General features: G+C 40.5%; 2 protein-coding genes across 2 annotated transcripts; both read left to right on the top strand.

Annotated features, from left to right (window-relative positions):
- The first annotated feature begins 4,072 nt into the window (after nucleotides 1-4,072).
- Nucleotides 4,073-5,026, top strand: LOC110297276 (olfactory receptor 51L1-like). The gene has a single exon (XM_021166026.1). The coding sequence runs from the start codon at nucleotides 4,073-4,075 to the stop codon at nucleotides 5,024-5,026; it is 954 nt and encodes a 317-aa protein (XP_021021685.1).
- An 8,818-nt stretch (nucleotides 5,027-13,844) lies between these two features.
- Nucleotides 13,845-14,783, top strand: LOC110299338 (olfactory receptor 51I2-like). Its single transcript, XM_021169014.1, has one exon. The coding sequence runs from the start codon at nucleotides 13,845-13,847 to the stop codon at nucleotides 14,781-14,783; it is 939 nt and encodes a 312-aa protein (XP_021024673.1).
- Nucleotides 14,784-15,478: the final 695 nt, after the last annotated feature.

The raw sequence follows: 15,478 nt of genomic DNA, 5'->3' as shown, positions 1-15,478 counted from the left end.
CCCCATATACCTTTAATTTGGAGACAGACCTGTATCCCAGTACTGCCTGGAACCCATGATCCTCCTCTTTCAGCTTCCTGAGAGCAGGGGTTTCAAATATAGAGCATTAGTGAGGCTAGAAGCTATTTTAAACACATAATGTGATCTAGGGATTATTATAAAGCCTACATAAAGTGCTAAATTTCATTTAAACTAGACAGTAACTTTACTAGATAGGTGCTGTTAAATAGTCAATAATCTACAAATAAATCACCTGGGGCCAAGAGGCAAAATAACTTCCCAAATAACAAAATATAGCACTGTTCTATATAATGGCAGAAATGTGTGCTTTTATGTCACAGTACTTTAAAAACACAAGCAAATAAAATTTATCATAAGCACGTTTATCTGTGCAAATGATTCTTTGTAGTCTGGACAGACCCTCATTTTGTTTAATATCATTTGGGTTCCTGAGATTTTCAGGGTATCACTGCATTGGTAAGATATAATTGTTCATGCAATTGATAATCACATAACTTCATGTATCACTTAGTGATGACTCAGAACCTTTTTACAACTCCTTTATCTGTCACATGGGCTCTTGACATCCTTTTCCTGCTTTCTCAAAGACATGGATTCATTCTTACTGATTTTGGTGTCCAAATATCTGAGCAGACTTGTAATTGCTAGCTATTTGCTGAATTCAGGAGTGTGAGTAATTATATGGTTGCCAGGGGGATCTCAAGGGCTATGCTAGAGAAAGAAAAGGGAGAAGAGCTGAAGGTAAACCAATGTATCATTTAAAAAAGATGGCAGCTGTGTGAGAGGAGAGCGAAGGACCACCTGATTCGCTGAAGCATCACCTGTGGGACTTCCAGGCCACCACTACATTTCCACTGAAGATAACTGAGGCACCTAGGCTAAGTTTTGGAAAGATCCTCAATGTTGTTTTGTGTTTGCAAGATCTGCGTCAATCTAAGCAGAATCTCAGGGGTCCCCAAGGCCCAAAGGTGAAACACCAGGGCCTTATAGAACCCAGTGCAGTATAAAATGCATTAGCCTGAATCAGTCAGAAGAGGCTGGTGCAAGAGAGGGGAAAGCTGACAGGCCTGTACAGAAGCTGTACAAAATCGTGAGTTGCTGGAGACCATTTGGATTATGATAGTGGGAGCCTGCCCAGGGCCCTCTGTGATATCTCACATCCAGCAGAACTATTTGGAGAGTTGTAAGATAGGAAAACTCCCAGAGCAATGGCCAATCTGTGACTGGGTCATTGTGTGCTTGCTCCATGCTCCATTAAGAAGAGAAATCTGGGCTTGCTACAGGGCTGTACTTTATAGTGGAAGGGTTATGGTTTTCTTCAGACAAGAAATTGTAATTTCCATAACTGTGCCCCTGACTATCATTAGCTTCCAATATTTTAGACCAAGTCTTTTCAAAGTTCAATAACCCACATCATTTTCCTGTAAAGGCAGATAAAACATGGATGAAAATTATCCATCATCCAAAGAAACCATGTAGATGGCTTGTCCAAAATCATGCTTAAGAGTGTCAGGCATTCAAATGTGGTATGTCCACTCACCACTGTCAGACTGAATTTGCCTACAGTAAACATGAAGAGCCATACCCAGCTTGTAAGAGAAAAATATTATGAAATAATTTTAAAGAAGAATGTAGTATTGGAAATTGCATCCACTATTGTACATATATTGAATATAAGTCACCTTAAAATTGCATGTAAATGACTTAGTAATCTGGAAAACTGTGAAGTTTCAACTTTCCAGATGAAAAAATTGAGACTAAGTAATGTTATGTCTAAGCACAGGGGTAATAAACAAGGCAGCTATGGTTGGAATGGAAGTCTAACCCCACAGCCAGTACCCTCGGCCATCACATCATACCTCCTGTGCTGGAGAACTTCTTGACTGATGTGTTTACTGAGGTGACGATGCTGATTCCACCCTCCCTTAGGTACTGACCTCCAGGCTCCTCACAATGCTAACCCTGGCTGCTTGTCTTCCTCCCCACATCTCTTCTCTGCTGTTTTTCAACCTTTTTCCCTTCTCACATCCCACTGTGTCTCTCCCTCTGTTTCTCCTTTGCCTTTCCCCATCTATTCTTGATTCTTGATTCTAGGCCTCTCTTGATTCTTCTAAAGCCTTCCATCTATGCAAGCTCTCTCTCTCTATCTCTATGTCATCTATTCCTCCCCCAAATCTTGCACTATACATTTCTCTGACATGCTGAATCCCACCTTTCAAGCTCTTGTCCTTTCTCTCTCTTCCCCATGTCTCCAGCATCCTCTGCTCCTCAGTTTCTCCCTCTAAGTTTGACAACTTCCCTTCCCTTTAACACTCAGCCTTCTGTTCTCTTGTATCCTTCCCAATGTCATTTCAGAGCTGGTCCACTTGAATTATTTTGCTTTCTTGGACACCTAACCTCCCCTGTTTCTTTGACGATGACATCATCATAACATCTAACTTTACATATTCTTATCAAGACCACCAGTGTGTACTTCAACTTTCACTTATCTTACTCTGACTGTACCTTAACCCTTTCTTCAATCTCATTTGTCAACTCTTCCCTCAACCTATTTTTCCTTGACTTAAACTGTAAGCTTTCCCTTACTATCTTTTTTTCATTCTTTTCAATTGTATTATAACCTCTGAGTCCCCCAGTATGTCACCAGCCCTTCATAAGCTCTAGCTGCTGATATTTAACACATTACATGAAATAGAGAATGAATTTTATTCTGTGGATTAAAAGAGGTAAAGTCTAGGAACCAGTTCTGGATCAGGAGCAATAACAATGAATCCATTTATATTTCTTTTTCTCTTCCAGACCTTGTCTTAAATTCTGCACATATAGTGTATCAATTAAATCTCACATCTTTTCTTTCAATAGAAAACATCATTGAGTTGTTTTATTAATGAAAGCAAGTGCTATAGCAGACACCAAGACGTGGCTTGGCATGTGAGCATTGCCCTGGGTGCCCTCCCTGAGAACTCATTAGGACAAGAGCAACGTTTTGCTGCTGTTGCTTCTGCATTCGCTTACTAAAATTGTACACTTGAAATCTGTTTTAGAAACATTTCTCTAATTGTTTCTAATGAAATTGTGTACAATCCATCAGGACTCCAGTCTGAGGAGACAAAGCTTTACGGAGATAGAAGGCATAAGAAGAATATGGTCAAAATATATTGTATAAAAATTTTCAATGAGAAAAACATCAAAAAGGTAGAAGAGACCTAGTGTGCCTGTGACTCTGACATTACATGTTAAGATAATTAGTGACTAATTTCTAGCTGGCAGTTAGAAAGTCTTTACCCTCAAGGATCACTTAGGGAGTCTGTTACCTTTAAGGAATTAGTAATCTCAGTAAAAGGTGACCATGTATCTTTAAAGACCCAGATTGAGTAGATATAACATATACAGCTCTCTGAAGAAGAGAATGCCCAGGGACAGTGGTGTATGTGAGCCTGGATTCTGGTCAGGGAAAGCTGGGAGTTCCTTCAGAAGACCTGGATTTGGAAAGAAGAGCATAGCTCATCTTCTGATCACAGAGACAATGCAGCAAGTATCTAATAGCCAGAAGATAAAAATGAGGAGATGAAAGTAGAAAAGCTTCCCAGTGATCAGCATTTGTTCAGAAAATTAAAAAAAAAAACTTATTGTACAGAAGAAGAACAATAGTAAGGCCAGACAAAGACAATTTGAGAAGGAATTTAAACAATCAGCTATACCTGGTTTTGTTTTTTGTTTGTTTCTTTTTGTTTTTGTTTGTTTAAAGAAATTCAAGGGTAATCATGTATTCATTTGTCAAGGGCAGAGAAAAATCTATTCATATTTAATGTCACTAAGTGAAGCTGTATGTTACTTGGCAACCAAACACACACACACAACCGAGGGGTGAATAGGAAAAGGGTGTATCCAGCTTGTAAAGAGAGTAGTTAATTAAGAGGCCTTTGAGTCTAATGGAGACCAGATAGAACACTAAGTGGGAAACTTTCCCTGTGTCACTGGGAGAGCTCATACTAACTATCCTAAGTTTTGACTTCATGCCTTCTTTCCAGAGTGTATCAGGCTCTTGAAAATGAAGGTGTCTATTCCACCACGTGCCAACTTCAGCTATGCTATATTTTTGCTGACCGGCTTCCCAGGTCTGGAATGGGCTCATCATTGGATTTCACTGCCCATATTTATGGGTTACTTTGTAGCCATCATGGGTAATGCCACTATCTTGCATCTGGTTCGAACTGAGCCTTCCCTCCACCAGCCTATGTACTACTTCCTGGCCATCTTGGCCATGACAGACTTGGGCCTGTGCATGTCAACGCTGCCTTCTGTGCTGGGGGTATTATGGTTTGATGCCCGGATGGTGGGTCTGGTGCCCTGTGTGCTCCAGCAGCACTTCCTCCACTCTTTCTTCTTCATGGAATCAGCAGTGCTATTTGCTATGGCTCTGGACCGTCTGGTAGCAATCCGATTCCCGCTGCGCTATGCATCTGTGCTCACTGGGCCCCGTGTAGCATTGATAGGCATGGTGCTAAGTATGCGGAGTGCAGCTATTACAGCCGCACCCTCACTACATCTACTGACATTTGACTACTGTCACCCTGGTGCTCTTTCCCATGCCTATTGTCTTCATCAGGACATGATCCGCCTGGCCTGTTCTGACACCCGCTTCAACAGACTATATGGACTGTGCATCATCATGCTGGCCATGGGTTCAGATGTACTCTTCATCCTGCTCTCCTACGCTGTCATCCTCCGTACAGTGCTGGCCATTGCCTCTGCAGGGGAGAGGCTCAAGGCATTCAACACGTGCGTCTCCCATATCCTGGCTGTACTCTGTTTTTACGTTCCTGTTCTGGGCCTGTCCATTGTGCACAGATTTGGACAGCACACCTCACCCCTGGTGCACATCCTAATGGGCACAGTGTCTGTGCTTTTTCCACCCGTGATGAACCCTGTTATCTACAGCATCAAGACCCAACAGATCCGCAGGGCCATTGTCAAGGTGATTTCACTGGGTAAGATTCAGTAATATTTTGGGAATGAACTGTGGTAAAGTTGAGGGATGAGTCAAAGATTCTTTTCAGAGTCCTCTCAGCACAGAAGTGTCTGAACTTATGGTAGTTGTCATGAACTGATTACAATATTAAAGTTGATGAGAACTAACATATGTACCTACAAATATGTACACGTTGATTTCTGAAATGTGTAAGTGACTGTTTGTGCACAACCTTTGCTCTCTGATGTGACTTGGGCTCTTCCTTCACAAATTTATTTCGACTCTACTTTGTGTAATAATGTTATTACCAATACGTTACTAGAATGATATGGTAGTTAAATTAGGGATTTGCACTTTGATCAACTAACATTTTCACTAGTGATCAATCCTCCCCATATTCCCTTTGGACAGAGTGTTAAAATGACTCCTAATAACTTACTGCTAGATCTGTAGGCCATTGCATCTCTCTGCCCTCAAGAGAGAAGCTTTTTCCTGCCATAGATGGTGGCAACACAGAGACCTCAACAGGTCACAGTAGAGAGAATAAGAGACTGGAGTTCAGCCCTGAATGAGATATACATATCACAGTCTTTCCCACAAGGCGAGGGGATCTTCAGGGATGGGGGAGCAGAAAGAGGAAGAGCAAGAGGCTGAGGATTAATCATGGAAATATTGTTCTAAGTGGATCACTGTTTCTTCAGCCCCTTGGAATTAGCTATGCTTTTCACAAAGTTGCACAATTCTCTAATTTTTAATGGTTGACAATTTGATAGAGATGAAAGAAATTTTAGGCTCTTTGTCTCCTAGTCCCCACTTTCATGCCACACCTCTCACACTGAAACCCTTTCTCCAACAGATTTCTGCCTTTCTGTCACATACTCATTTTATGTGTGATCCCAGTTTAATTATAGTTTCTTACACGATCATGGGTGAGATGTTCTTGACAAGGAAGGGAAACTTATGAGCAGCAATACTACATAAGAAAATGACATCCCTGGTCCGCGATAGAGTAGTTCACAGTCTTAACTAATGCACCATCTCATCCATCCCCAGGTTCACTTCTTTTTATTCATACTCTGGCCTAGTATCCAAAGTCACTTGCTCATGAATTCAAGACCAGTGGCTCTCAAATACAGGCTGTGCCTTGCTTCTGTTTGCCTGCATTGCCCTGTTATAAGCTGTCCAGTACACACAGCTTAGGGTACCATCCTTTGGCCCTGGTATATCATTATGGGCACTGCATCCTAGTCATCCCTCCTTTGATGGACCTTACTATCTATGGTATCAAGACCCAAAAGATTTTATGACAACTCGGTCATCTCCTTTGTTATCCAAGCCTATGAAATATTCGCTGGACATTTTTTAACATTGCTTCTGTTTTGGGTAGAATATTGTCTATTTATAATAGCAGGCTCATGACAGATTTCCTCTCTGACAATAACCAAGTGGCTTCCAATAGGACACCATGGTCTCTCAGAGATGTCTGTAATTATTGGATTAGATTGATGTCACAAGTATGCCTACCAAATATCTACTTTCTTTTGGCTGCCAGAAAGTACATAAAGTGGATAGTTCTATACTTAGTGAATTAATATCACATCTCTGCTAACTCACAGCTTAAAACTGCCTCAGATGCCTTGATAATCGTTGAGAATAGAAATTCTCTGGTTCAGTCTCTCCTTGAAATGACTGTGTAGACAAGACCAGAACAATAGCAACATCAATAGGACTGTTAACCTGGAAAGAGGACATTCCAAGAGGACCCACACCTACACAAAGAACAACAGACAACTAATACTTGTGGGAGAAGAAGTAACTTTTCCCAAGATGAACCCCCTTACTTGTTATCTAGTACAAACTGGTCAGCTTTGAAACATAAACAACAAAAATAGACTTAGCAGATTGCATATATATATATATATATATATGCATATATATGTATATATATACATGCATATATGTAACAATAGTAATCAAAGGAAGGGGGCTATCAACTTGAGAGGAGAATGGGGGGTTGAGGGAGGGTAATGGGGTGGACAAAGGATGAGAAGGGAATCGATGTAATTCTATTTCAGTTTTAAAATAATAAAATAAAGTAAAAAGAAATAAATTTTGTTTGTGTATTCTGAGAGGCAGTATTTCCACACAGTGAGCAATAATACATAGCTCCCCTCCCCAAAATAAAAGCTGGATTGTTGCCTTGTGATGTTCCCCATCCTCTCCTAACTCATAGCCGGGCTGTCCTGAGCTGTCCTGGACCTGTCTCTCATTAAAACCTGCTTTTCAGATGCAGTCTGCCAGATCGCATCATTAATGATCTGGTTCATTTTCTGTCTGAAAGAGGAATGTCTATAGCAAACCTTATGAATTAAGATAATGTAGGCTCTGGAGCAAGCCAGGCTGCCCTAAGCAGCCTGCTATCCCAGAGGGATCTCCATTCTCCTTTCATCTCTCCACCCACCTTCATCAGACCTGTGAATCCTGAACCACACAGACAGGAGTCTAGCATGGCATTCCTCTGAGAGGTTTCACCCAGCAGCCAACTCTGACAGATGTGGACACCCTCAAAGAAATAGTGGATGGAGGCTGGTGAGACTTATGGAAGAATAGGAGGAAGGATTGTGGCCCCTAAGGGGATAGGAACTCCATAGGAAGACCAACAGATTCTTAGAGACTGAACCATCAACCAAAGAACATACATACATCGGCTGGACCTAGGTCTCCGTGCACATATGTAGCAGATATGCATCTTGGTCTTCATGTGTGTTCCAAACAACTGGAGTGGAGGCTATCCCAAAAGTTGTTGCCTATAGGTGGAATATGTTCTTCTAGCTGGGCTGCTTTGTTTGGCCTCAGTGGGAGAGGATGCACCTAGCCTCACAGAGACTTGATGTGCAGGAAAGGGGGACACCAGGGGGGTCTCCACCTCCTTAGAGGAGAAGGGGAGAGGGATGGAAGGAAGAATTGTGGGAGGAGTGAGTGGGAGGGGAACAGTAAGTGGAATGTAAAGTGAGTAAGTAAAACAATAAAAAAAATCCATTACAATTAAATAAGGTAATGTAGCAGATATGAAAGCAGGTTGTCTGGATTTTGCATTTGGAAGAGTTAAATGTCATAGTGAGGTAAAAACTGACTTTACTCACTAACTTTATATTTATTAAAATCATAATAAATGATTTTGGCACAACTTTTTCTTGGTAGACTTTATTTATAGCATCTCAGTTTCCTGTATTTTGGCAAATGAGACACTCTGAACTTTTTCCATTCAAGGTTCAGGTAGTGGGGAAATCACAAAGTGGAACAGACAAAAGCTAAACAATGTCAGACAAAGGCTCAATATAGATTACCTGTATGAAATAGTGTTTTAAACCAGTCGTCATGCTAGATATTCTGGGTCAAGCTTTTTGTTTTAAGTAAAGATCTGATATTCATGTCATCTGTGACCCATGACATATATATATATATATATATATATATATATATATATATATATATATATATATGAAGTAAATGTAGAACGCACTGTTCCCTCACCCCAGAAGCCAACCAGAGGACCAGCAAACAAGCCAGCCACTAATCTCCAACTTTTTTATATTCAGTTATTGCATTAGAATTTTTCTCAGATTTTTTAATCCTTTTTTTTACAGTCCAGACTTTATCCTCCCCCCTGTGCACCCTGTGACTGTTCCACATCCCATACCTCTTTTGCCCACCCCTGTCTTCATGAGGACATCCCCAACACCTACCCCACCAAACCTCCCACCTCCCTGGGGCCTCGAGTCTCTTGAGGGTTAGATGCGTCTTCTCTGACTGAGTCCAGACCCTGTAGTCCTCTGCTGTATATGTGTTAGGGGACTCATATCAGCTGGTGTCTGTTGCCTGGTTGGCAGCTCAGTGTCTGAGAGGTCTCTGGGGTCCAGGTTAATTGAGACTGCTGGTCCTCCTACAGGGTCACCCTCCTCCTCCAGTTTCTTCCAGCTTTTCCTTAATTCAACCACAGGGGTCAGCAGCTTCTGTCCATTAGTTGGGTGTGAATATCTGCATTTGACTCTTCAAGCTGCTTGTGGTTTTTTGGAGGACAGTCACGATAGACCAGCAGAAAGACAGGGCATCAAGTGGAGGGATGGGGTTGCCATCCCACAGTCAAAAACTTTGACCCAGATATGTTCCTGTCTGAAAGAACTACAGGGACAAAAATGGAGAAGAGCCTGAGGAAAAGGAGGTCCAGTAACAGGCCCAAATTGAGATCCAGCTCAAGGGGAAGCCCCAAGGCCTGACATTATTACTGATGCTATGGTGTGCTCACAAAAAAGTATCTATCTTGATTGTCCTCCAACTTTTACTGTAGCTGTAAACATCTGGCAAGTCAGCTCAGACAGGCAGCCCTCAGCCCTCTGCTGCCCTCTCCTGGTCGCATCTGTGACAACAGTCTTCAAAGAATAAATCTTGACCCTTCCCTGTCCACCCATGGTGAATTACTTAGTCTCCTCTCATCGCCTTTGTCTTTCTATTGTGGGAGAAACGACGGATGAGTCTGGGTGGTTTCAGCATTCAGTCAACCTTCAAATATTATAGTAAACGAATGAGTCCCTTTTCCAACTTCTTCCTGCTTCAGATTTTGCTCACCGGTGTCTCTCATTTGTTTTGTTGTTGTTGTTGTTGTTGTTGTTTTTTCTGCCCATTCTGTACATTTGCCTATCACCTAAATTAGACCTAAACTCTTGGGTTCTCCTTATATCTTTAATTTATAATCCAGATGTGAATCAAAAAGAGCAGCTGTTTATTTATCTAGTCAACTATCTGTTCTCCTGATGTGTTCATATTTTTTAATCTACTACCTACTTGTTAATGGCCCAGAACTGCCTGTTATTTGAGAGATTATGCAATAGAGTGTCTAAGACTCCACAGTAATTCTGTCCTTCAAAACTATAAGTACTGTGTTATCTCAATTTTATGGAGTCATTAACTTCACATGATTTTTAAAGAAATTTTTAATATTTATCGGTGTTTTGAGTAGGTTGCAGTTGGTGTGACTGACCCAGAAGAAAGTTTGATGATATAGTTCCTAACAAGGATCCCACACCCTTGGGAGAATGCACAACAAGGGAAATAGCAAAGAAAAGTTTGAAACCAAGAGTAAAGCAATGGGGAGCATGAATCATTAAATATGTCAAGCCTGTAGGTGCTTATGTGACCTTGGCATGTCCTTAAGTTCGTTTACCTAGGCCCTAGGTAAAAGAGCTTAGGTCTGCATGTAAGCTACAAGTCCAAACAGCTTTTTTTTTTACATGAGTAAAGATTTTTATTTCTTACATACGTAGATGCTAGATAGGCAGAAAGATTGTACCTAAAGCACATCTTGTAGAGATCAAATCTGGAAGCTCTGTCTGTAGTTGACATCTGCATGCACTGTTAGATCTTCATAGCCTCTCCCTCAGCAGTGCAGTATTGGGTACTTCTAAGGCATAAAATAAGCCTCTTTAAAATTCAGAAATATGTATAAACAATTAAACAAACAAACAATAAACAAACAGTGGAATCCAGGGTCTTATAGTCTCCAAGGTTTTTATGTTCCAGCCTATTCCTTTGTCCCAAAGACTTCTGTGCCCTTGGGACATTATACCAGGCTGCCTTTAGAGTGACAAGTATGCCTTTGTCTAGTAAGTGAAAAAAAAATGCTTTACCTGGGAAGATTGATAACCTCATTCCTTGACTATAGGCATTCTAGAAAAGGGTAGTAGGCATGTTGAAGAACCCTTCCAAACAGCTTTATAAATCATACTTAGATGGTTGGACACAAGGCAACATGTTTGTGCCTACAGGGTACTCTGTCTAGTGAGTTTAAGATTTTATAAAAAAAATTAAAACAGGAATAAACATTAGAATATTTACGAAAAGCTATAAATATTAACATTTAAATATTATTATTCATACTATGTGTATTTAAATATTTTGAATTATATAGATATATGCACATGTAAAGAAATGTAGTGCATGCATGCACATATAAAATCATGAACATATTCAATTGATACATTTAAATATGTGGTAAAATGTGGTATACATAAACATAAATTTATGTAAACTTCCAACTAAAATTTTACATGAATATTACTGTTATGTATATAGAGCATTTATGCTCATGAATACACATTTTATTTACATAAACTTACACACTTGCATGTGCATGTAAAAGCACACACACACACACACACACACACACACACACACACCTTGTTCTTGTTTTCTCATACTTTGAACCCTACACAATACTCCTGAGACTCTCTCCTCTTGGCCTAATTATTCCTGTAGGCATAGAGGTAGAACAATCTTCAAAGGCTGGTTGGCCTATATCACTAGGGAGACTGACCAACAAGATGGGGTGGAAAGAGAGGCATGGTTCTTTTGGCATGATATATAGAAGCACCTCTTAGTATGCTAAACACCAAGCTGAGGCCAAACACAGTGTGAGTGAGTGGTATCACACAAGAGGGGTCGGTATTACCCTGGAATTCCCAACTGTGGCATCAGTAGGATGGAGAATCTGCAGGTAAGCCTGAACTGTAATTTTTGTTCTGAGTTGCCCCTCATACCTAGTATACATTTTATTTCTCCATTCTCCACATTATGAAAGATACTTTATCCCTTTGTGACACATGCTGGTGTGTGTTAAATAGTCTCAAAACGACAGGGGGCACTTGAGGTATCTCTAATCCAGATCTCTATCAGTTCTCAAATCTGATGAACCACAAGTCTGGAGGCTACATATTGCACAGAGACATATTGAATGCCATAAAGAAGGAAAGAAAAGAAAACTACAGAAAATGTATGATGTCTTTAAGCATTATAATCAGGGGGAAATTTAGACTAAAACTATGATGAAGTAAAGCTGACAAGTGGTGAGCTGGAAGGAAGTCTATATCCTATAATATTAATTTTAAAGAGACAGGAACTTACGTGTTGGAATACTTCTATAAAGGAGCTCCTGACCCATTTCTGACCTTTACTCCTGAGAAACTTCAGGCACCTGCCTATAGAACTATTATCTTCCACAGTGGCCAATATCACTTTCCTGTGGCTGGTGACCACTGCAATTCAAAGTTTCATAAATATAACTAGACCTATCCCCATAGTTTGTCTTAGTAACATAATGATCTCCATTCACAGATTTTAAAGGTCAAGCTCAAAACTTACACATTCTAGAAAGCAGATGACTGGAATGGAGTCACCTACAAGTCAGTACCTCAGCCTCTTTCCAGGACATTTCCCAGCATGCCAAGCTTCATTGTTTCCTGAAGGGCTTCAGATATGTGTTCTTCATCCGATGACAGAGAGTACATCATATGCTCAGCATCAGAAGTTCCCTCATATCTCAGCAAGTGAGAAAACACCCCCATGCTGAATAGAGGAAGTTTTCTCATATATTAGCAAGCAGAGTCACATTCCTTCTTCTTGAGAGGTGTTTTTCACTTTGATGAGATAATTAGATCCACTGCCTTCTCGGGGATGGCTTCAGGGGTGTCAAACACACATTAATGTTTTGTCCTCATTTCTGCCAAGTTGATTCAGATATATACTCTAAAGGATCTATATTCTTGCCCATCACCCAATTCATGCAGTGAACCTCACAGTCCTGTGTGGAGACAACCAATGGTGGAGAAATTTCTGAAAGAACACAATACTTGTCTGCACCCAGAAAAATTCTAGTGAGCGAAATGCTCCTTCCCATCAACCTCTGATGCATAGACTTGTTCTGCACTTGCCTCCATCTCTGTGTGTAAAGCACAAAGGAGTCCTACAAGAGATATTGATGAAGAGCTGAACCCATTCTAGAGATGGTTTTTGAAAGTAAAGGCAAACAATTCTGTATTCTCAAAGTTGCTTTGACTGTTGTTTAAGTGGTAGAAATGAAATGTAGGTGTATTTATCACTTGCCCAATTCTATATACAATTAAAGTCATAGCTCTTTTAATTCTTATCTCTATCTACCACTGGAAATTAAATATAAATATACTTTAGTAGAAACTTACAGAATTCATAGTCAATTAGTTTAATTAATTTTAGTCTTTCTAATGAATCCCTTCTTTCTCTAGAGAAAGGGGAACAATACATTCTTGAGAGTTAGACACCATAAGATCAATAGGAGAAATTAATTTGACTTGAGATTAGTATAGTCTCTTGTCATATTGTCTTCTATATACACACCTGCTTGCAAATCACAACAAATTTTATATTGCACTGATGGACATATTGAGTTGGTCATAATGTAGGTGAGACATGAATTGGTAGACCATAACAGGAAAGAAAGAAAGAAAGAAAGAAAGAAAGAAAGAAAGAAAGAAAGAAAGAAAGAGAGAGAGAGAGAGAGAGAGAGAAGGAAGGAAGGAAGGAAGGAAGGAAGGAAGGAAGGAAGGAAGGAAGGAAGGAAGGAAGGAAGGAAGGGAAAGAAAGAAAGAAAGAAAGGAAGAAAGAAAGAAAGAAAGAAAGAAAGAAAGAAAGAAAGAAAGAAAGAAAGAAAGAAAGGAAAGAAAGAAAGAAAGAAAGAAAAAAGAAAGAGAGAAAGAAAGAAAGAAAAAGAAAGAAAGAAGGAAGGAAGGAAAGAAAGAAAGGAAGAAAGAAAGAAAGAAAGAAAGAAAGAAAGAAAGAAGAAAGAGAAAGAAAGAGAAGGAAGGAAGGAAGGAAGGAAGGAAGGAAGGAAGGAAGGAAGGAAGGAAGGAAGGAAGGAAGGAAGGAAGGAAGGAAAGAAAACCTGGTCTCTTTTCATCTACAATAAGCTAATAAGCAGCATTTTATGTCAGGTTATATCTGTGGCCCTGTCAAACCAAAGTCCCCAGACATCAAGCACAGGAAAATGTTCAACAGCAGTCAATTCACCCCAAAATATTTCCTGTTGACCGGTTTCCCTGGTCTGGAAGCATGGTACCCCTGGCTGATCTTCCCATTCTGTTTCACATATATTATAGGCATTGTGGGCAATACCCTCATTCTGGCTGTGATCAGAAAAAACAGTTCTCTGCACCAGCCGATGTTCTTGTTCCTGGCCATGCTGGCCTTCTCTGAGCTTGGTGTCTCTGCTTCGACCCTGCCCACTGTGCTCAGCATCTTTCTGCTCGGTGCCAATAAAATCTGCTTTGAAGCCTGCCTTTTTCAGATGTTCTCCATACATTCATTTTCCATCATGGAGTCAGGAGTTCTTCTAGCCATGTCTGTGGATCGCTTTGTCGCCATCTACAACCCACTCCGATACACCGTCATCCTGACTCTGCCCCGCATTGCTGGTATCAGTGTTATACTTGGATTGAAGAGTCTGTTGCTCATGTTCCCCTTGCCTTTTCTCCTAAAGCGTCTGCCTTTCTGCGGTCACAATGTGCTCTCCCATTCCTACTGTCTGCACTCAGATCTAATCCAACTTCCCTGTGGGGACACTCGTCCCAACAGCATTCTGGGGCTCTGCATCGTGACTTCCACTTTTGGGCTGGACTCACTGCTCATTGTTGTCTCTTATGTGCTGATCCTATACACGGTACTAAACATTACCTCTGGGGAGGGGCGGAGGAAAGCTCTCAATACCTGTGTGTCACATATGTGTGCAGTTCTTGTATACTATGTACCTATGATCAGCGTGGCTCTGGTGCATCGCTTCATGAAGCATGCTGTACCTGCTGTTCGCCTGCTCCTGGCCAACATCTATCTTCTGGTACCACCTATGCTCAATCCCATCATCTACAGTGCTAAGAACAAGCAGATTCGCCAGGGGTTAATACAACTCTTTCTTCAAAGAAAATATTAAAAGACTCTAGTCCACCAATTAGAGGCCCTCCCACACCAGTCATATCACCAAAAGCAGTATAGAAATAGAGAGCTGTTAGTTTACAATGCTAGAAAACTTGAAAGTATCTCGTGTTGATGAATACGTAGAGAACAAGCATTGCCATGCAGCGCATGCATCGATTAACTTGCTCGTTTGTTCACGTGTTCTTAATCCAGCAGTTCCGATGCTTAGACCTGGACTAAATTTATTGTCTGTTTCCTTATTATCGCAGATACTTAAATGCAAAAATCTCTCTAGCAATATTCAGGATAGTATATTTTGTTTTGCTCAAACAAAAAAAAAAAGGGGGGGGGGACTGTAGATGGCTCATCAGTTAAGAGCACGTGCTACTCTACTAAGAGACAAATGTTTAGTTGTCAGAACCCACCCAACTACCTGTAACTCCAACTCCAGAGAATTTTTTAATGTCCTCTTTTCAATTTTGTAAGAATCAGAAGCACTCAGATACAAACACAAAATAAGTAAAGAGATAAATAAGTAAATAAATAAATAATATAATCTTTCGAAAATGAAAATCCAGTGCTATTTTCTTCTTTTAATTCTATTTTATTTAGACATTTTTGTTTGTTTGCCTGTTTATTTTCTAAAGAGAGAGGGAGAGAAGGGGTGTGAAGATGGGTGAAAGAGGAAGTGGGGAGCATCGGGGAGGAGGT

The sequence above is a fragment of the Mus caroli genome, unplaced genomic scaffold, assembly GCF_978045245.1.
Source record: "Mus caroli unplaced genomic scaffold, Mus_caroli_1 scaffold_8, whole genome shotgun sequence".
In the NCBI taxonomy this organism is placed as follows: Eukaryota; Metazoa; Chordata; class Mammalia; order Rodentia; family Muridae; genus Mus; species Mus caroli.
Note: the sequence above shows the minus strand (reverse complement) of the source record. Positions and strands in the feature narration are given on the sequence as shown.